This window comes from Carex rostrata, chromosome 13 (assembly GCF_964058835.1).
Source record: "Carex rostrata chromosome 13, lpCarRost1.2, whole genome shotgun sequence".
NCBI lineage: Eukaryota > Viridiplantae > Streptophyta > Magnoliopsida > Poales > Cyperaceae > Carex > Carex rostrata.
This window is the reverse complement of record NC_135930.1, coordinates 4,612,323-4,629,652: the sequence shown is the minus strand read 5'-3', so window position 1 is coordinate 4,629,652 and position 17,330 is coordinate 4,612,323. Positions and strand designations below refer to the sequence as shown.

The following is a 17,330-nucleotide window of genomic DNA, read 5'->3' as shown; positions in this document are numbered from 1 at the left end:
AAGATTAAATTTATAATTCTCGTACACTACGCACAATAGCAAATTACTTGATACATCTGATCGCATTATTGACCGAGAATTTAAAAGCATGATATATCACTAACCATTTCATATGTTATGTCACCACCGTGATAATTATATAAGATGGTTCGTTTGATGGACTAATTAAAAAAAATCAAGCCGGACTATTTATATAAGATGGTGTTTTGACGGAAATTAACATATCCTTTCAATAATAATAAATAATGGAAAGAAATGAATAGATGACCGACCAATTATCATTCAATCAATTCTTTTTTTAAGTGACATTTTAAAAATTGAAAGAAATCACAACCAATCTGAAAATCGAGTATCTAACAATCAAATTAGTGTTGTGTAGCGAGTATGTATCTAAATAAATTGAGACTTCTACACATATAAACACATAAAAAATCATAAAATAAATAATGACTTGATCAAAGGACTGATATTCCATCTAAAATTTTAATCTTTTAATTATAGTCATTGGCGGATCAGGACATCTACATGCTTAATAAGAGAAAAGATATCAATAAATAGTGAAGATGCATTACTTCAATTGGTGGAACACAAATTAACATAATTAAAGTATGAATTGGTGATTAGATAGAAGCAGAGGAGTGGGGTGGTGATTGCCAGAACTGCATCTTGTTGATCTTTGACACGCTGCCTCAAGAGGTGTCCCATCACCGCTTACTTTTTTGTCTCTTCGGAGACGTCCGATGCCTACGGGCTTTTCCCCTCAAAAAAAAGTCACCGCTTACTTTTCCTGTTACCTTTCTGGCTACAAGCTCTATGTCAAAGTCAAACAATTCAATAGCATAACCAAAAATTATAAATTCTGCTGCTATTGTTCTCCTATTTTGCAGAGTTTACTTGTAACTTGTAAGTAAAGATTTTGGATGATATTTAAAACATTTACCTTTCAACTGGGATTGGTGATTCCTCACTTTCTTCTCGCATCCTTTCCAGTTGGCACTGGCACCACAACCTAATTGATTGTAAAAAGAAAGTTACTTAAGTAGTATTTAGCAGTTTGAGAGTTTGTTCTTTAATGTTAAATTAAATATCTTGGTAACCTGAAGGTCACTAATCCGAGGTTGACATCATCTTTGCAACTTGTTAATTCTGTTGACAGTCTCTGACAGGTTCCGGTGACAAAGTGTGTTTGCTTCTCTATGTTTGCTCAACAACAACCGGGAAGTATTAGATTGGGATGTCATCTGATCATGATAAGCTCTACCCCCTCTCTTCCTAGTTTTTAATTTGGCACTTCAAATTCTGTCTAACCAGCTTGTGGAATTTTACTTCCAACCAGTTGCCTTATGAATGGTGCCTGTTACAGAGACAACCGAGCTACGGGCTACGGACCGATGATTGATGCTTGTGCATATCGCTGTTGATGAGGGAGAACACGAGAGCTTAGACCCTTTCATATGCTTCAAAAGGAGGGGGGGGAGGAATGCGCTTTCGGTTGGGGGTAGTTGTGATGTCATTTTCATTGTATTTTTAGTTTTAGTTTGGTTGTATAGATGGCCATAAATTATGACCTCCGATTCAAGGTAAAAGCTTTTGAGGTCTATTTCATAAATCTTATTCTAAGAATCCCAAGGCAGGAACCAGATATTTACTGTGAGATGAATTATTTGGCAAAATTATTACCTATTCGATTGATCAAGCCAGTAATAACAACATCATATACATGTCATGGAACCAACAGTTTAATACATATATATGAACACAGAATAATGTGGAACAACTGGAAGAATTGCATTTGGTTTCAAATTTGATGTCACATTAAAAGGACAAAATAAACAAATGACACCATCAACCACAAAACTTCATTAATTCAGATGCAGCATTTGTTTCTGGACATATATAACTGAATAATAAAATGATATAACATGTAACTTGCATGTTCAACAAAATCTCATTTCTTCGAATTAAAATACAACAAAAGGTCATTTCTTGACAGAAAACTCATGCTTGCAAAAACTTAATAGGAAATAAATATCCTAATCAAAAGCAAATAGATCAATGTACCTTGGTTCACCAAAAAAAAAAAAAAAAAAAAAAACATAAAGGTAAATTCAATCAATTTATACTTTTCTCACTATATATGTCTTAACGACTAATTTGATATATCTTGGCTATAATTGGTTCACAAATGGCTATCAGTTCTTTCAGCTTGGCCTCAGACTCAGCAGGGTCAGGATGAAGATTATCCTCAACCCAATTTAAAGCTTGCATAGTTGCATCATCTATTGCACTCTTATTTGCAGGTTTTAATTTGGGAGCAATTCTGTTGTCCCTCATAGAATTCCTCATATTATATGCATATTTCTCCAATGCATTGCGAGCATCGACCTTCTTCTTATACTCCAAATCCTCAACCCTGAATGTCTCAGCATCTTTGATCATCTTCTCTATTTGCGCCTCGCTTAGCCGACCTTCATCATTGGTCACAGTTATCTTGCTTTGTTGGCCGGATCCTATGTCTTGTGCTGTGACATTTAGAATCCCATTTGCATCGATCTCAAAACAGACATTGATTTTTGGTTCCATTTTTGGAGCAAGATGAATTCCTGAGAGCTTAAACTTCCCAAGAAGGTTATTGTCATCAGTTCTAGATCTCTCGCCCTCAAAGACTTGCACAAGAACACTAGATTGGTTGTCGGAACTGGTAGAAAAAAATTTGTCCCTTTTGGTGGGTATTATAGTATTTCTTGGTATTAAGGTAGTCATGATTCCTCCCTGGGTTTCTATACCAAGAGACAGAGGTGTAACATCGACAATAACAAGATCAAGTATCTCGTCATTGCCATGACCGCTAAGTTTTGCAGCTTGTAGTGCAGCCCCATATGCCACAGCCTCATCGGGGTTAATGCTTTTGCAAAGCTCCTTTCCATCAAAGAGCTCTTGCAACATTTGCTGTACCATTGGTATTCTTGTCGAACCCCCAACAAGCACCACTATGTCAATAGCAGTCTTGTCCATGTGAGCATCCTCCAGGCACTTTGTCACGAGTACCATGCACCTTTTGAAGAGATCCATGTTCAGCTCCTCAAACCGAGCCTGGGTGATGTATGAACTGAAATCAATGCCATCATAGAGGCAAGCAACCTCCACAGTTGTCGAGGTGGCAAAGGAGAGAGTCCTTTTTGCTCGTTCGCAAGCAGATCGCAACCTCCTAATGCTCCTTGGGTTGTCGCTGATGTCCTTCTTGTGCTTCCTCTTGATCTCCTGGAGGAAGTGGTTCATCAAACGGTTGTTAAAGTCCTCTCCACCGAGGTGAGTGTCTCCAGCTGTTGCCTTGACCTTAAACACACCTTGCTTTATGTTGAGCACCGAGACATCAAAGGTGCCACCGCCGAGGTCAAATATAAGGACATTCTTCTCTTCAAGCACATAAGTCAATTTCTCAAAGCCATAAGCCAGTGCAGCAGCTGTGGGTTCATCCATGATGCGCATCACCTTTAGCCCTGCTATCTCACCGGCACCCTTCGTGGCCCGTCTTTGGGAGTCATTGAAGTAGGCAGGGACAGTGACCACCGCATTCTGGATACTGCATTCGAGGAAGTTCTCTGCAATCTCCTTCATTTTTTCTAGGATCACAGCGGATAGTTGCTCTGGCAGGAACTGTTTCTCCTCCCCTTTGTACTTGACTACAATCTTTGGTTTATCGCCGGCGCCTTGAATGACATTAAATGGCCATAGCTTTCTATCGCTCTGGACAGTTGGGTCGGAGAAGCTCCTACCGATCAAACGCTTCGTGTCTGTCTCAAAGAATTATGTGTTTTAAAAAATGTTGTTTCAATTACAGAAAGAGAGAGAGCAAACTTATATAATATGCTCATCAGATCAAACAATAAGGGAAAAGCACTTACCGAATATGGTATTTCTGGGGTTCATGTCACCCTGATTCTTGGCAGCTTCACCAATAAGCCGCTCATCAGCAGTGAATGCAACACATGATGGTGTTGTACGGTTCCCTTGATCATTCGTAATGATTTCCACGCGCCCGTGATTCCAGACTCCAACGCATGAGTATGTCGTGCCGAGATCGATCCCGATTGCAGCCTGTGCCTCCTTGCTTGGTGCCATTGCTCAAATGCTTGAGGCTGATTGCGTCTGTCTAAACAGTCTCACAGTAATTAGTCTCAAGATATCTGTAATTTATATAATATAATATCTTCTTTTTCGTTAACATTAGTGACAACATTAATGAAATCACCAACCCGAAATAAGTCCAGGTCCTTCGAACGACTGTTACTATTCCTCTAGAAATTTATGGGTTGCTCATTTCTTTAATTCCCAACGTCTTTTAGTGATATGGAGAAGACTGTAAGACACCATGCATCCATAATAATTTGCACAATAAATGATGGAATTTCAAATGTCGCTTCGCTTATCCAACTTTTTTTCTGGAATAGGTTTATAGGAGGACACCAGTCACACCACTAGTAACAACATCCATAATTATTTTTATTAGGTTATTGTTAATTTCTTTAATTGTGGATAAGACTGAAAGACATCATCCATAATAATTTGCAAATGAAATAATAACATTTCAATTGTCTCTTCGCTTATCAATTTTTTTTCGTGAGTGAGAACCTCTAATGATAACATAGTCCCCCTTTTAACTTGTAAAAATAAAACAAAAATTCCAAAGCAAATTAAATAACAAAGTAATACAATTTCGTTTATTTTAATACATGTTATAATTGAACTTTCAAAGAATAAAAATAAAAACATGTTGCTATATATGGTGTTATTAGAATTTTGCCCCGTCCTAAAAAGGACCCAAGTAATACTTTTATTAAAAACTTGTGCTTTTTACATGTTTTGCATTTCTGTACTGCTTTTTAAAATAATCCATAAATGCTTATTAATTTTAAACATGCTATGCTAAAACATATAATAATAGTACATCCAGACTAAATTATGTTTCGCTCCTAACAATTATCAAATGTCAAGTATTTACAGACCTTTATTAAGTATTTGTTAATTTTTAAGTTTGCTAAAAAAATAAATAAGACAAATTTTATCACTGTAATTTTTGACACATACCTATATGATTTTATTTTGGACAAATATAGCCCATAATTAAAGATTAATTTTTAATATTACTAAATTATTAGACTATTTAGATATATAAATGCCGCAATCAATTTATTGCTCAATTATGTGAGTTAATTATTTATAATTTCAAACTCTCTCGAAAGTTTCGAGCATCACCTTGCCTCTCCTTGCAATTAGTGTTACTCTTTCGTTCAAGTTTTTTCACCACTTAATTTAATAAGTTAATTGTCACTTATTTTTATGTAAAACATAATTTTTTCGCTGTTGAGTTATACTTAGTCTGACAAGGATTAATAGGATATAGCTTAGTCTGACAACCAAATATTTCGTCTAAACTCTGAGGTGACACCCGATCTAAATTAATAGGATATAGCTTAGTTTTATTGATGTTAATTATAATCCCAGACAATCATTCAAAGGCCAGCGTTGACCACAAAGCTGTGTAAATTTTGTTGATCAGCATATGAAAAGATCGAGAATGATATCATCAGCATCATGACAGTTAGTTGCTGATTTATCATGAATTTGAGGTACAAAAACCCACTAACCGATCATTTGTTTTGCCTTGCCTTCATTGAAAATCTTATACGTACGGGAAGTCAGCCGCTAGAATATATAGGAAATGTGATAAAGGATCTCCTTCCCTCACTCTCTTTTTACAAAAAATAAATAATAAATAAATAAATAAAAAATAATAATATTGAGACAGTTCTCACCCTCTTATGTAAATAATGCATGTGAAAATGCGAAATTTTCTTCATAATATTTTTTGTCGAGTTCTCACCACGCTCATTATATGTATAACACTTCTGTTAGAAAGTTTGTTCATTCACTTTAATTAAAAAGAAACAAGAGAAATATTAACTACATTAAAATCAACATTTTTTAATCAGGGCATATTACACGAAGGGACTAATTATTGCACGGCAAAGGGAGCATTGGAGCGGAGAAATATGTATCGGCGTATGCACATACAGCAGTAGGCAGCTCCTCACCGACATATTTGAGGAGAATATCTTCTAGATGTATATTCTGGCATGGATTCCCCTGACTACAATTTAATGTCACAGCCACCTGGGATGCCGATGTGCCATTTATTTCTTTAAAATATACATCACTTATGCTCACCCGAGAAGGAACCTACAAATTGATTACACAAACACCAAAATTCACATTAATTTAAAACCATATCCATGTTTATATCCATGTATCAAATTGTTAGGTAAATAGGCAGATTCATACAGACAGTTTTAAGAAACAATTTCATTCCTCATTAAATTAATAAACAAGTTTTGCGTACCGTATCTCCATCGCAAAGATTTTCGGGACAGTAAGTCTGATCAATGATTATTGGGTTGTTAACATTTTTCATGATGATGTTCTCAAAGGTTATGTTGGTCGCTGAGCTACTACTGGGGGAGTTCTGCCACGTCTTTATGCGCACCCCGTTCTTGGTGTTGATGATTGTGCTGTTCCTAACCACTAGACCTCGCACATCCTCTTCATTTGGGTACTTACCTAGGCTGCCAATACTAATGCCATGGCCGGGCCCGCATGTGACGTTTGAGATGAGGATGTCCATGCTGCCCTGTCCGATAGATATGCAATCATCACCTGTGCCAATGAACACGTCATGGATGGTGACCCCAGAGCTACGCTCGATGTGGATGCCGTCTGTGTTGGGGCTATCTTCCGAAGCCTCAATATACATCTCGCTAGCATAAAAGTTATTGGACTGCAACACCCCGATGTGGAAAAACTTCGGATTAACCGAGTTCATGCCGTAGATGATCGTGTCATTTAAATTAACAAACTTCACTGACTGAAAAAAAAAAATCATCTCTTCATACTTACACAAATATGAAATTTCTAAATGTATTATAAAATAAAATTCCTATATTTTTCTGAAACAAAATAAAAGTATTACAACTCAATGCTTCTATGAGCTAGACACTTACAGTGGGTAGAACATTGCAAAACTTTGTCTTTGGACATTCATCGTAGCTCCAAGAGAAGTTGCCCTGGCCGTCGAAGGTTCCGCCTCCGGTAATTCTTAGACCATTCATATTCCCAAATTGCACCCAATCATTTCCGGACACGTACTTGCTCAGGTCAGTCGATGCCTTTATATATCCCTGTGTTGCATCAATCAAAAAATTATCTTAATTAATTACTAATATCCTTCAATTAGAAATTTTATGGCTCAGAATAAGGCTCTATTACCTCTTGATAGACGGGGAGTGTGTTTACATTTGGACAAGGTCCACTAAACTTGACTGGGTTCAGAAAATAAGTTGCGGGCGGTATGAGCAGTTTGACATCACCACTCGATGCACATGCCGCTTCCCATGCTTCCAAGAAGACCTAAAATTATTAAAATATTATCATTTAAATCTCTGAAACAATTTAAATGAATATTTTTACAACATTTTTATGACCAAATTGCATGTGAGCCTATGATAAGTTTAATTCAACAGACAATATATATGTTCGTATTCCTTCAAATTAACCAAATACATAAAAGGAAATTCCACATATTAACGTCCAAGAATTTTAATAAAATGAAAAAAAAAAAGTGTAAAAGGTACCCTGCTATCGTCAGAAACACCATCAGCATGTACGCCATAATTACGTACATCTATAGTTGGAGAGGTCTCTGCTAGCATCCTCGCGTTAACATCCGAAAATACGATGAAAAAGATGCACACTAATTGTGCCAATGTCTTCACAATTCCTTGCCTCATTTTCTGTTGCAATTTGAAATAGAAGGAACATATAATTAATCAGACTAGTCTCTAATTTTGTATGTAGCATATTATAACATATATATTCTACCAAACGCAATTATGTAATATGTGTGTGTGTCATAAAATAAAGTATTATTTAGTTTAACATTACAATGTAATCAATATTTGAATCCAATTCAACATCATTTTGTATAAATACGAAGCACGATTACTTATTGTCAACAGAAATATAATATTGTTTGTGAGCTATACATATAAATCATTCTACATATAAGTGTGCCATATTTTGCCAAATGAGAAACTTACCTAGCTACTAAACAGATAAACATATAGCTAGAAAAATATTTTAAAATCATTCTACATATAAGTCTTTTTTTATGCAAGTAACTTAAAATCATTTGTTATTGAATACCTAAAAGTGAGAAAAAGATACTAGACCTCAACAAAGAAAAAATTGTGTTCTATAGATTATATTGTTAAAATTACAAAGTAACATTTTACTTACCGAGTTTAACGATTAAGAACTTTAACGAAGTAACACAAGATGCAAGGAAGCAAGGTGATGCACGAGACCTTCGAGAAAATTTGGAATTTCAAATAATTAATTGACAGATGCATCGTTATTGTGGCATTTATATATCCAAATAACATGTTATTTTTGCAATGTTAAAAATAAATTATTAATTTTGGAGTACATTTGTCCAAAATACAAGTTAATAATTTTTGTAATATGAAAGATAAATAATTAATTTTGGATTATATTTTTCCAAAATAAAATCATATAGTAGGTGTCGAAAATGACTGTTATAAAATTTGCCTTATTTATTTTTTAGCAAACTCAAAATATAAATACTTACTAAAGGTTTATAAATAATTAATTGACATTTGATAATTTCTACGAGTCAAACCTAATTCAATGTGAAGGTACTATTACTATATATTTAGCTTTGCACATGATAAAAATTTATGGATTGTTTTTAAAGGTGGTACAGAAATGCAAAAAAAGTAAAAAAAAACATAAGTTCTTAATAAAAGCATTACTGAGGTCTGTCTCAGGATGTGGAAAAATTCTAATAACACCACATATAGCAACTTGTATTTATTTTTATTCTTTGAAAGTTTAATTATAACATGTATTAAAATAAATAAAATTGTATTATTATGTTAATTTTCTTTGGACTTTTTGTTTTTTTTTTAGAAGTTAAAAGGGGGACTATGAATTATGCTCTATTTTAAGTTACGTGATACACATTTTAGCACGGAGATTAAATATCCAATTTCTATTTAGAGGAGGGTTCAAATGCATTCAAATACACCCTATCTTTCAAATTTTTTTTCTCTGTTTTCAAAGTCCAAATAGTCAATCCGAACCATTAGATGCGATCTATATATTAAGATGTGCTTGGAGACAAAATTTTATATTTTTTGGAATTTTTTTACTATTTATTAAACCACTTTGAAAATCGCTGATCCAATGGTCTAGAAAATGTAAAATCAGCGATTTTCAAAGTGTCTTAATAAATAGTAAAAAAATTCCAAAAAATGTAAAATTTGGTCTCCAAGCACATCTTAATATATAGATCGCATCTAACGGTTTGGATTGACTATTCGGACTTTGAAAACGAAGAAAAAAGATTTGAAAGATAGGGTGCATTTGAGTGCACAAAAATTTGGGTGCATTTGAACCCTCCTCTTCTATTTATTGAGTTATAAATTATTTAAAGGAACTATCAAAACAAACTTGGATAATAATCGACAAGATTTGTCAACACATAAATGTTAATTATATACAGGTGCATTATTATATATGACCGACAATATAAATGTTTATTTTAATATATATAACTCAAAAAAATTATAAATCAATCTTTTATACTGCATGAACAAAATAGAAGTTTATGTAGTGTTTCCCTTAATAATTTCAAACTATGAATAAAGAGGAGGATTCAGATGCTTCATGTCTCATCATGTCTCACATTTTTTTTGTTTTATAGTCCAAACAATCAACATTTTTTATTTGTATAGGCGTACAGGGTTTTTTTTTACTATTGGCATGTCTATGGTGTTTGTGGTGTTATTATAGCTTATTACTTTGTTGATTACTTGTTTTGGTTATGCTAAGTTGTAGTAGGTTTAATTATATGTGCTGTTTTGTTTTGTTGATGTATTGATCTCGTCCGATTGGTACTAATTGAATATTGTATGATTTTCTGTTATATGAAAATCGGTGGCTAAGCCACTTCTTTCAAAAAAATATTAGCCCTCTATGGATAGGCTTAGTACTGTTAACCTCGATCCTGGCTTTTGTCTGATGCCAGTTTATTTAGTATCTTTCCGTATGTAAACTGTGCTGCAGGTGATGAACTTATATGTTTGTTTGCTGGTTAGTTTAGCTCATTTGGTAGCTTGGTGAAAGGTGTGTTGTACCACCTTCACCAAGTTCAACAGATAGTTATTGGGTTAGGTTGGAATTGCCTGAATTAGGTATATGGTTCATGACTTCATGTAATGTGACTGTTTCGTTTCATGAATGAAACGAGCTTCTAGCCTTTTGAAAAAAATAATAAAATCAAGATTATTTAAATGTTTTCACACTAATAATAAGACAACTTGAATAACTGTTGATGATAAATTTATGAATAAACATTGCTTAATATATCATTATATACTGTTTAATAAGGTAGAAAGCTGAGAGTAAATCAAAATATGCAAAATAATCCTGTACATTGTGCCATGCACAGTGCATAACATGGCCCACTTTTAAAAAACTTGACCTTCTGTAATGTATTTCATTTACTGCAATAGATCAGAATGCGTTGCAACGATTTCAGCTCGTCCGCGATACATTTGTTGTATGACATTGATTCATACGACCAATATTTTGTAAATTTTCAAAAGTCAATGAGTAATTTGGGACAATCAGACGACTAAAAAATAGTAAATTTGTGATGTTGTCAATTGCATCACCATGTCTGAATCCTTCGACCTAGTCACTCTCAGAAAACTCTCGGATTATATGTGGCAATTTCTTTACCGTAATTTGTTTGAAGTAACTGCATTTTAAACTTCTTCAATATTTCCCATCTTCATGCAATACAGTAGTCAGAATTTTGACCATCTATGAAAAAAGAAGAGAATTATATATTTAGCATATATGACACACATGATTTTCACAAAATTCAGTTTTTCAAGAGATTTGTTTGAATTAAACAGAGCTACAAAAATCTTACGCCTTCTAACATGACTATATAAAACCAGCTTTGATATTTAATTGTGCTTTGAAGTTTCAAGAACTTATAAAAATAGAATGTGTGGCGCACTCTCCCAATCATGCAGACATGCTTTTTTTTTTTGAGAAAGTGGGTAATTTTCACCGATTTTATTAGAAATTAAATTGTCCTACTGTGCCAATTCCAAAAAACTGAAACTAGAACAGATAGCAGACATGCTTTTCTTATGTGCTGGATTTTTGCTGTTAGAAAATTTGTAACAAAAAATTAAATACCAACACCGAGGCCCAGATCGTCAGATATAACTCAAATTTGTTTCATGATCTCATTCGTAAAATTTCCCACAGATCATCGGAAAAATGAACGAGATTGATAGGAGAAAAAAAAAAGAAAATTGGTGACAAAATCTTTCCTTTTTCTACTTGAGGAACAAATTGAGGGATAGAACATAGAAGCATGGGGCCAAACTTTCTCTATATTAATTATATAATTAGTAAGCATCTTTTAATGAACAGCACAGTAATTTTTTTTATTTTTTTTTGCTTCAAAAAAGCAAGTATTACAATAGGAATTAATGGTATAAACTTTTCCATACTGCATGCACCCCCGGAGGACAAGGTCCAGCGCTACTGTGATGAGAGAGTTGACCTAATCAACGCTAACAGAAGATGTTATAAACATCAATATGTTCCAAGTCAGTCAATATAATATCTTACCGTTGCATTATGACCCGATCCCAGATCCCCCGTCTTCTAAGTTCATATATATACATATATGTGCTATTATCCAATTCCAAAGCAATAACATTTCTGAGTATTTCTCAATTGTAATTCTATCTTCAAGTCCATGGCCAAGTCTCCCTCCCCCTTTTCCTTCCTATGGCAAGCCCTAGTCCTCCCTTCAAAGAATCCTAAACTTTTCACTAATATTTTCTTGATCTACATCCTAAGCAGTGTGTTGTTTTACATCAGCTTACAGACATCAGAACCACCCCTTCTTTCTAAGCTCATCAATTTGGTAATTTTGCATTTTTGCTACCGACATTTGACCATTCAAACCCTAAATTTACTGAGCTTCTTGATACCTTCAAGGCAGACACCAAAGAATTACTCATTATTAAAATTGTTTACCATGTCTTTCTGTTTGTGATTTCATGTTTTCTGTCAATCATTACCTATTATGCATGCTCGACAGCATATCTTGGAGAGATGCTGACACTGAAAGAATTGCTGAACAAGGTTAAGGCCATATTCAAAGGGCCAGTAATTACACACATTTTGATTTCACTTTTCAACTATATCTACCTTGTCATGTTTTTTGCAATCATTTTTATAATCAGGTTTTCCTCCCGTTTATACAATGTTGATATCAGTACTTCATTGTTTTTGTTAATCCTTTTGATTTTGTTAGCATCTGTAATTCTCTTTATCTACTTAAGATGTATTTGCGCCATGAGTATGGCAATATCTGTTATCGAGCCAAATCTTTACGGACTTGGTGCTATTTCATATGCAACAAAACTTTTGAAAGGGATGAAGATGCAAGTATTTCTCTTAGTTCTTGCGTGGATCATCACCTCAGTCATCATGCATGTATGTAAGGCAATACTTGTTATGTTTGCTTCTGGTTCCAAACCTAGTAGTTTGGTTCCAGGATTTGTGTACGAGCTTCTTTTGAACGTGGTTAGCTTGTACACTAGGATGGGTATCACGGTTCTCTACTATAAGTGCAACCAGAGTAATTAATGAAGGTGATATTGAAAGTAATGTTGGGTATATCAAATTAACAACTATATAGTGTAGATGACTGAAGGTTTTAATAATCATGCATATGTAGTGTGTCTTATGTGTGATGAGAAAGTTAAAAATCATGTATGTTATTATCTGTTATATATGTGTATAAACAAGACTGGTCAATTGAATGGTTTGGATGGTTTGGTTTGATACTTTTTACTTTCTAGATAACTTTGCATATAGATTATATTATATCAAGAGAATGTGGAGTTGACATGGAAAATAATTAGGAAGTATTCAATACAAGGGAAGTTGCCCTTTGGATTTTGAAAAGTAATATTGATTTAATAGGTCAGATTAATTTGTTCTTTCGAAAATTAATTTTCTCTTGTGTTATTTTTGTTATTATTAATATGTAAAAGAATATATTTTTGTAGTTTTTTATTATGTCAGAGTCTATTTTTGTTATGTTTTATTATAAAATATTTTTTTTTGTTATTTTTTTATCTAGCACCCGATTAGTTAATAGATTTGATCATAATAAGCTCTTTGGATCCGATCGATCCTGCCCTATCTTGAGAAAAAAATTGGATTCATTGGTGTTCAATATTATACTTATTGATAAAATAATGCATCATGCTTCATGCATAGGTGAGCCGCCATTTTGGACTTAATTTCTCTTTCAGGGCTATTAAACCTACTATCCATAATATAGTAATTAAATTCTCCCGCAATATAAATATTTTCCTTCAAATCCAATCCATCTCTTGTGTGTCCGTTGTCTTTTTGTTATACATTAATTCTGCGATACCTTCCTACCCTTAACAGCAATCATCTGCACTTCCACAACAATTAAGACACAATTCTGCCTTAGCTATCAGCACAGTCAAAAGTGGACCTTGATGCACCTCAAAGAGTACTTAGCTATCTTTATAATATTTAAATATATTATTTATGCATATTGAAATTTAACTAAAAAAAATTTCCTTAAAGTTTTTAAATAGTTCAACTCCCTCGTGAAATATCAAAAATGGACTATATAGTAGCCAGTGGCTAGAATTTTTACGATTGTCCCTCATATCTAAATTTTCTAGTTCCACCGCTTAGCATAGTGACAAATTAATTCGACAATAATTCGGTGAGTCTTGAAATTATTTGTGATTCAGATATAATTCGAAAATATTTTATTTTTTTCATTTAGTTCAAATAATATATTACAATATTAATATTTTAGAAAATATATATTTGGTATGAATCGCATCAGCACTCTTTGGTATTGTGAAATAAAAATATATATTTTTATTGAATAATATTTTATATGAATTTTGTATAAGTTAAATCTGATACATGTCGAACAAATTCTTCGAGAACAACTATTTAATTTATCCATTTGTTTATGAAAGTGCTGAAATTAATGATACATTTGTAATTCAAACATGATTCAAATTTATTTATTTTACTATTGCATAAATTTGTCCAAGCAGACTTGATAAAAATTAAAAAGAAGTACGTATATTTGAATATGCATGAATGATTGATGGGAAAAAAATAATCATGTTTCATTATTCCGTTCCTTCACTCATTTTAATTCCTCTAATTAATGTACTTTGGTAACGTTTAAAAAACCTTCAGAAGAATCCACTCAAAAGAAGGAAAAAAGGAATAGCAAATAGAGAGGCGGCAAAGACTGAAGTACAATTGATTGTGTGATAATCCTGATTTTTTTTTTCCAAATGACTAATTAATTATAACATAATTAAGGGTTAATTTAAAACAAATTTAATGCATAATTAAATTCTAGCAACTGATTAAAAACTTAGCCTAAATGTAACAAAATAAAACTAACAATATATAAAACCCCAATAAACCTGAATAATTAAATGCAAACAAATTTAAAACAAACATGAGATGCTTCAGCCAACTTGTTTAAGCTTCTTAGCAAACTAGAAAATGGCGCATCATTTTCTTCAGCGAAACTAAGTGTACATGCTTTAGTGTAGTAAATTGTGTGTTTTCTATCATCCAAGATTTTGTAAAGCAGGTGCCACAAGTTGATAATATATCAAGCAAATTCTCACTCAAACTACACGAGCTGAAAGTACATATTTTAAAAGATTTGGAACTCTGTCCAAATTCTCGTGAGGGACACAGCAAGGAAAAAAAAATACACGTGAAAAGTAAGATACATTTTATTGGCAATGATGCTAGAGAATGGTGACCAAGATAAGGAAGAGGCACCAGCAACAGCCACAGTCAGAGGCGTTTGCTTCCCACTTCAATGAGCATTGGCCCCACCTCCTCCTGTGCCTAGGAATGAACTGCCGGCCGGGCCCACAGGTGCTTTCCGTTTGCTCTGAATTTCACCTTTGCATGGCCATTCAGAACATACTCCACCGACTCCAGGTTGTAGAACGTGACATGTGCATGCATATTGCAGATCCCTTATTGTACTTGGCTCTTCAATATATGCGCTCTCCGCCTCAATTCTATTGCGCCTGAAAATTATAAAAAATATTTTATATAAAAAAAATTGAGTATTATAAACTACTTCTAAGCCATAAATATTCACCAGCATGTTATATATCTGTAACCTGGGTAATTGTATACTGAAACCAGTTGCATGCATCAGGCCGGTCTTCTGTACCAGCTTTATATCATCTTGTTCTAATTATTAGTATTTAAGCCCTAATTGACCAGTGCAGAGTTCTTCCATAGAACCCCCATGTAAACACAAACAACGCTATTCATGCACTACTGACTTAATCATACAAAATAAAATTTACTCTAGATTCTCATTAAAAAAAACAGGGTGCAAACTCACGTCCTCAAGAAATCGAGCAGCTAATCCGCTGTTAACGGTGATCCATTTGAGAAGGTCACAAAGAATGTCCTCTCGTCTGGATGGAGTCATCGAGGTGGCACTAATGCCGGCTGCTGTATATTTGGTGCATTGATGATCATATTGGTAGCACCAGGAGGAGATTGGTACACATTGGTGCCGTTTTGAGAATGGACAAGTGATGCACCGCCTTGTGGTGGGAGTGCAGGTAAATGTGACGTATTGGCACCTCGTTGAAAATTACACAAATCAATGTCAAAAGTTTGCTTATATACCGCAAACATGGGCTAGTGTACTGTTATTTCAGCAATTAATAGTATACTAATACCAGATGATGTATCTGGTCTTATATATGTATCTCCTTTGGTACCATAATTAATGCCAAGTTCAAGTTTTGACTTTGAGGCCTCTATTAATGGATGCATGGTTCCTCACATACAGATATATACAAGTCACACCCAGATGTAATGAATGAGATGGATCTAAGCTTCTTGCCAGTTTGGGAATTAATATAAATTAAGCTGACCAAAATAAAGAATCCACTATTTAATTAGTCTGATACTCTGATGTGATTAGTTTACTTCCAGAATAGAATTTGTTTGATAGAAAAGTATCGAGAAAGAATGAAATTGCTGAAAGAATTAACCGATTTAATTAAATATGAAATAGAATATTAAAGGACAAACTGATCAATAGATCGGTAGCTTATTACCTTGATAAACCAACTAGGCTATATATGGTATATAAAATTGTAACTGGCCATTAAAGGGAGGTTTTAATACATACCTTGTATCTAATACGTATCCGACAAGGATATTGCACAACACGCCTACAAAACAAATCTGACACGACGTCACCTCGTAACTGAATTGACTGGAATATGCATTGGCACAATCCCCTGTCATGTGTGATCTGAACCACACACTGAGATCTCTGCTTTGGACACACAGATTGACAGGATATATGATATATCTATATATAGGGAGCTCGGCGCTCTCGTTTTGTAACATAAGCAATGTGGGACTATTGTTCCGGTTGTTTCCGGATTAAATCCAGAGTAGCGTATGATGATTGTGCTACTTATTCGTTTCAGCCCTCGATTGTTTAGATATTATTATGTCAATCTCCATAATCCATGCATTACATCTATCATTTATTTATGTTTTTTAAAATGAAATAATCACTTGTAAATTATTTCAGTTTCTACTTTCTAAATTTCATGAAAAAATTATTGGCATTTTATTCATAGAAGTTGTTAATTATTTTTCTACCTTTGTTTTTTTTGTAAACACGTTTCAATGATCTTTTCTATTAATTACTATACATAATTTTCCTGTTATCAAAAGAAGTGACTCTTAACAAATTAAATGCAGTATATACATTAAGCAGAGGAAATTTTTATGTTTGATGGAAAAGGGAAAAGTGGATTCAGAAATTTAGTTTGCACAACTCGGAATTTTTACTCGAATTCAAGGGTTCTTATATAAATTGGAAATAGATAATTAGTATTGACTAAAAATTGAAATGACAAATGAAAATAAAGAAGAAAATCACACGGCAAGCAATAAATATTAAGTAGGTTCACATTATATCTTTATTTATCATTCTAAATCAAAAGATCTAATGAGATAGGTCAAACAGTTAACCAGCTCTAGTAACAGACTGATGAAACTTTCTTATC

At 33.6% G+C, this 17,330-nt stretch overlaps 3 protein-coding genes across 3 annotated transcripts; 1 reads left to right on the top strand and 2 right to left on the bottom strand.

Annotated features, from left to right (window-relative positions):
• Positions 1 to 2,137: 2,137 nt before the first annotated feature.
• LOC144564533 (heat shock cognate 70 kDa protein-like) lies at positions 2,138 to 4,138 on the bottom strand. The gene is made up of 2 exons (XM_078314129.1): positions 3,906 to 4,138; positions 2,138 to 3,794 (listed from the first exon to the last, which is right to left on the bottom strand). Exons 1-2 carry the CDS (start codon positions 4,120 to 4,122, stop codon positions 2,143 to 2,145), a joined length of 1,869 nt encoding a protein of 622 aa, XP_078170255.1. The 5' UTR covers positions 4,123 to 4,138; the 3' UTR covers positions 2,138 to 2,142.
• Positions 4,139 to 6,012: 1,874 nt separating this feature from the next.
• LOC144563845 (exopolygalacturonase clone GBGA483-like) lies at positions 6,013 to 7,766 on the bottom strand. The gene is made up of 5 exons (XM_078313317.1): positions 7,689 to 7,766; positions 7,324 to 7,464; positions 7,059 to 7,235; positions 6,401 to 6,922; positions 6,013 to 6,240 (listed from the first exon to the last, which is right to left on the bottom strand). Exons 1-5 carry the CDS (start codon positions 7,764 to 7,766, stop codon positions 6,013 to 6,015), a joined length of 1,146 nt encoding a protein of 381 aa, XP_078169443.1.
• A 4,041-nt stretch (positions 7,767 to 11,807) lies between these two features.
• Positions 11,808 to 12,822, top strand: LOC144563844 (uncharacterized). The gene is made up of 2 exons (XM_078313316.1): positions 11,808 to 12,081; positions 12,114 to 12,822. Exons 1-2 carry the CDS (start codon positions 11,924 to 11,926, stop codon positions 12,820 to 12,822), a joined length of 867 nt encoding a protein of 288 aa, XP_078169442.1. The 5' UTR covers positions 11,808 to 11,923.
• Positions 12,823 to 17,330: the final 4,508 nt, after the last annotated feature.

Bases quoted from the DNA above. Each gene is read 5' to 3' on its own strand.
- LOC144564533 (XM_078314129.1), bottom strand. From the start codon at position 4,122: ATGGCACCAAGCAAGGAGGCACAGGCTGCAATCGGGATCGATCTCGGC. The intron at 3,795-3,905 runs GTAAGTGCTTTT...TCTTTGAGACAG, and splicing joins CCCCAGAAATACCATATTCG to ACACGAAGCGTTTGATCGGT.
- LOC144563845 (XM_078313317.1), bottom strand. From the start codon at position 7,766: ATGCTAGCAGAGACCTCTCCAACTATAGATGTACGTAATTATGGCGTA. The intron at 7,465-7,688 runs GTACCTTTTACA...TAATAATTTTAG, and splicing joins GTGTTTCTGACGATAGCAGG to GTCTTCTTGGAAGCATGGGA. The intron at 7,236-7,323 runs GTAATAGAGCCT...GATGCAACACAG, and splicing joins CACTCCCCGTCTATCAAGAG to GGATATATAAAGGCATCGAC.
- LOC144563844 (XM_078313316.1), top strand. From the start codon at position 11,924: ATGGCCAAGTCTCCCTCCCCCTTTTCCTTCCTATGGCAAGCCCTAGTC. The intron at 12,082-12,113 runs GCTCATCAATTT...TGCATTTTTGCT, and splicing joins GAACCACCCCTTCTTTCTAA to ACCGACATTTGACCATTCAA.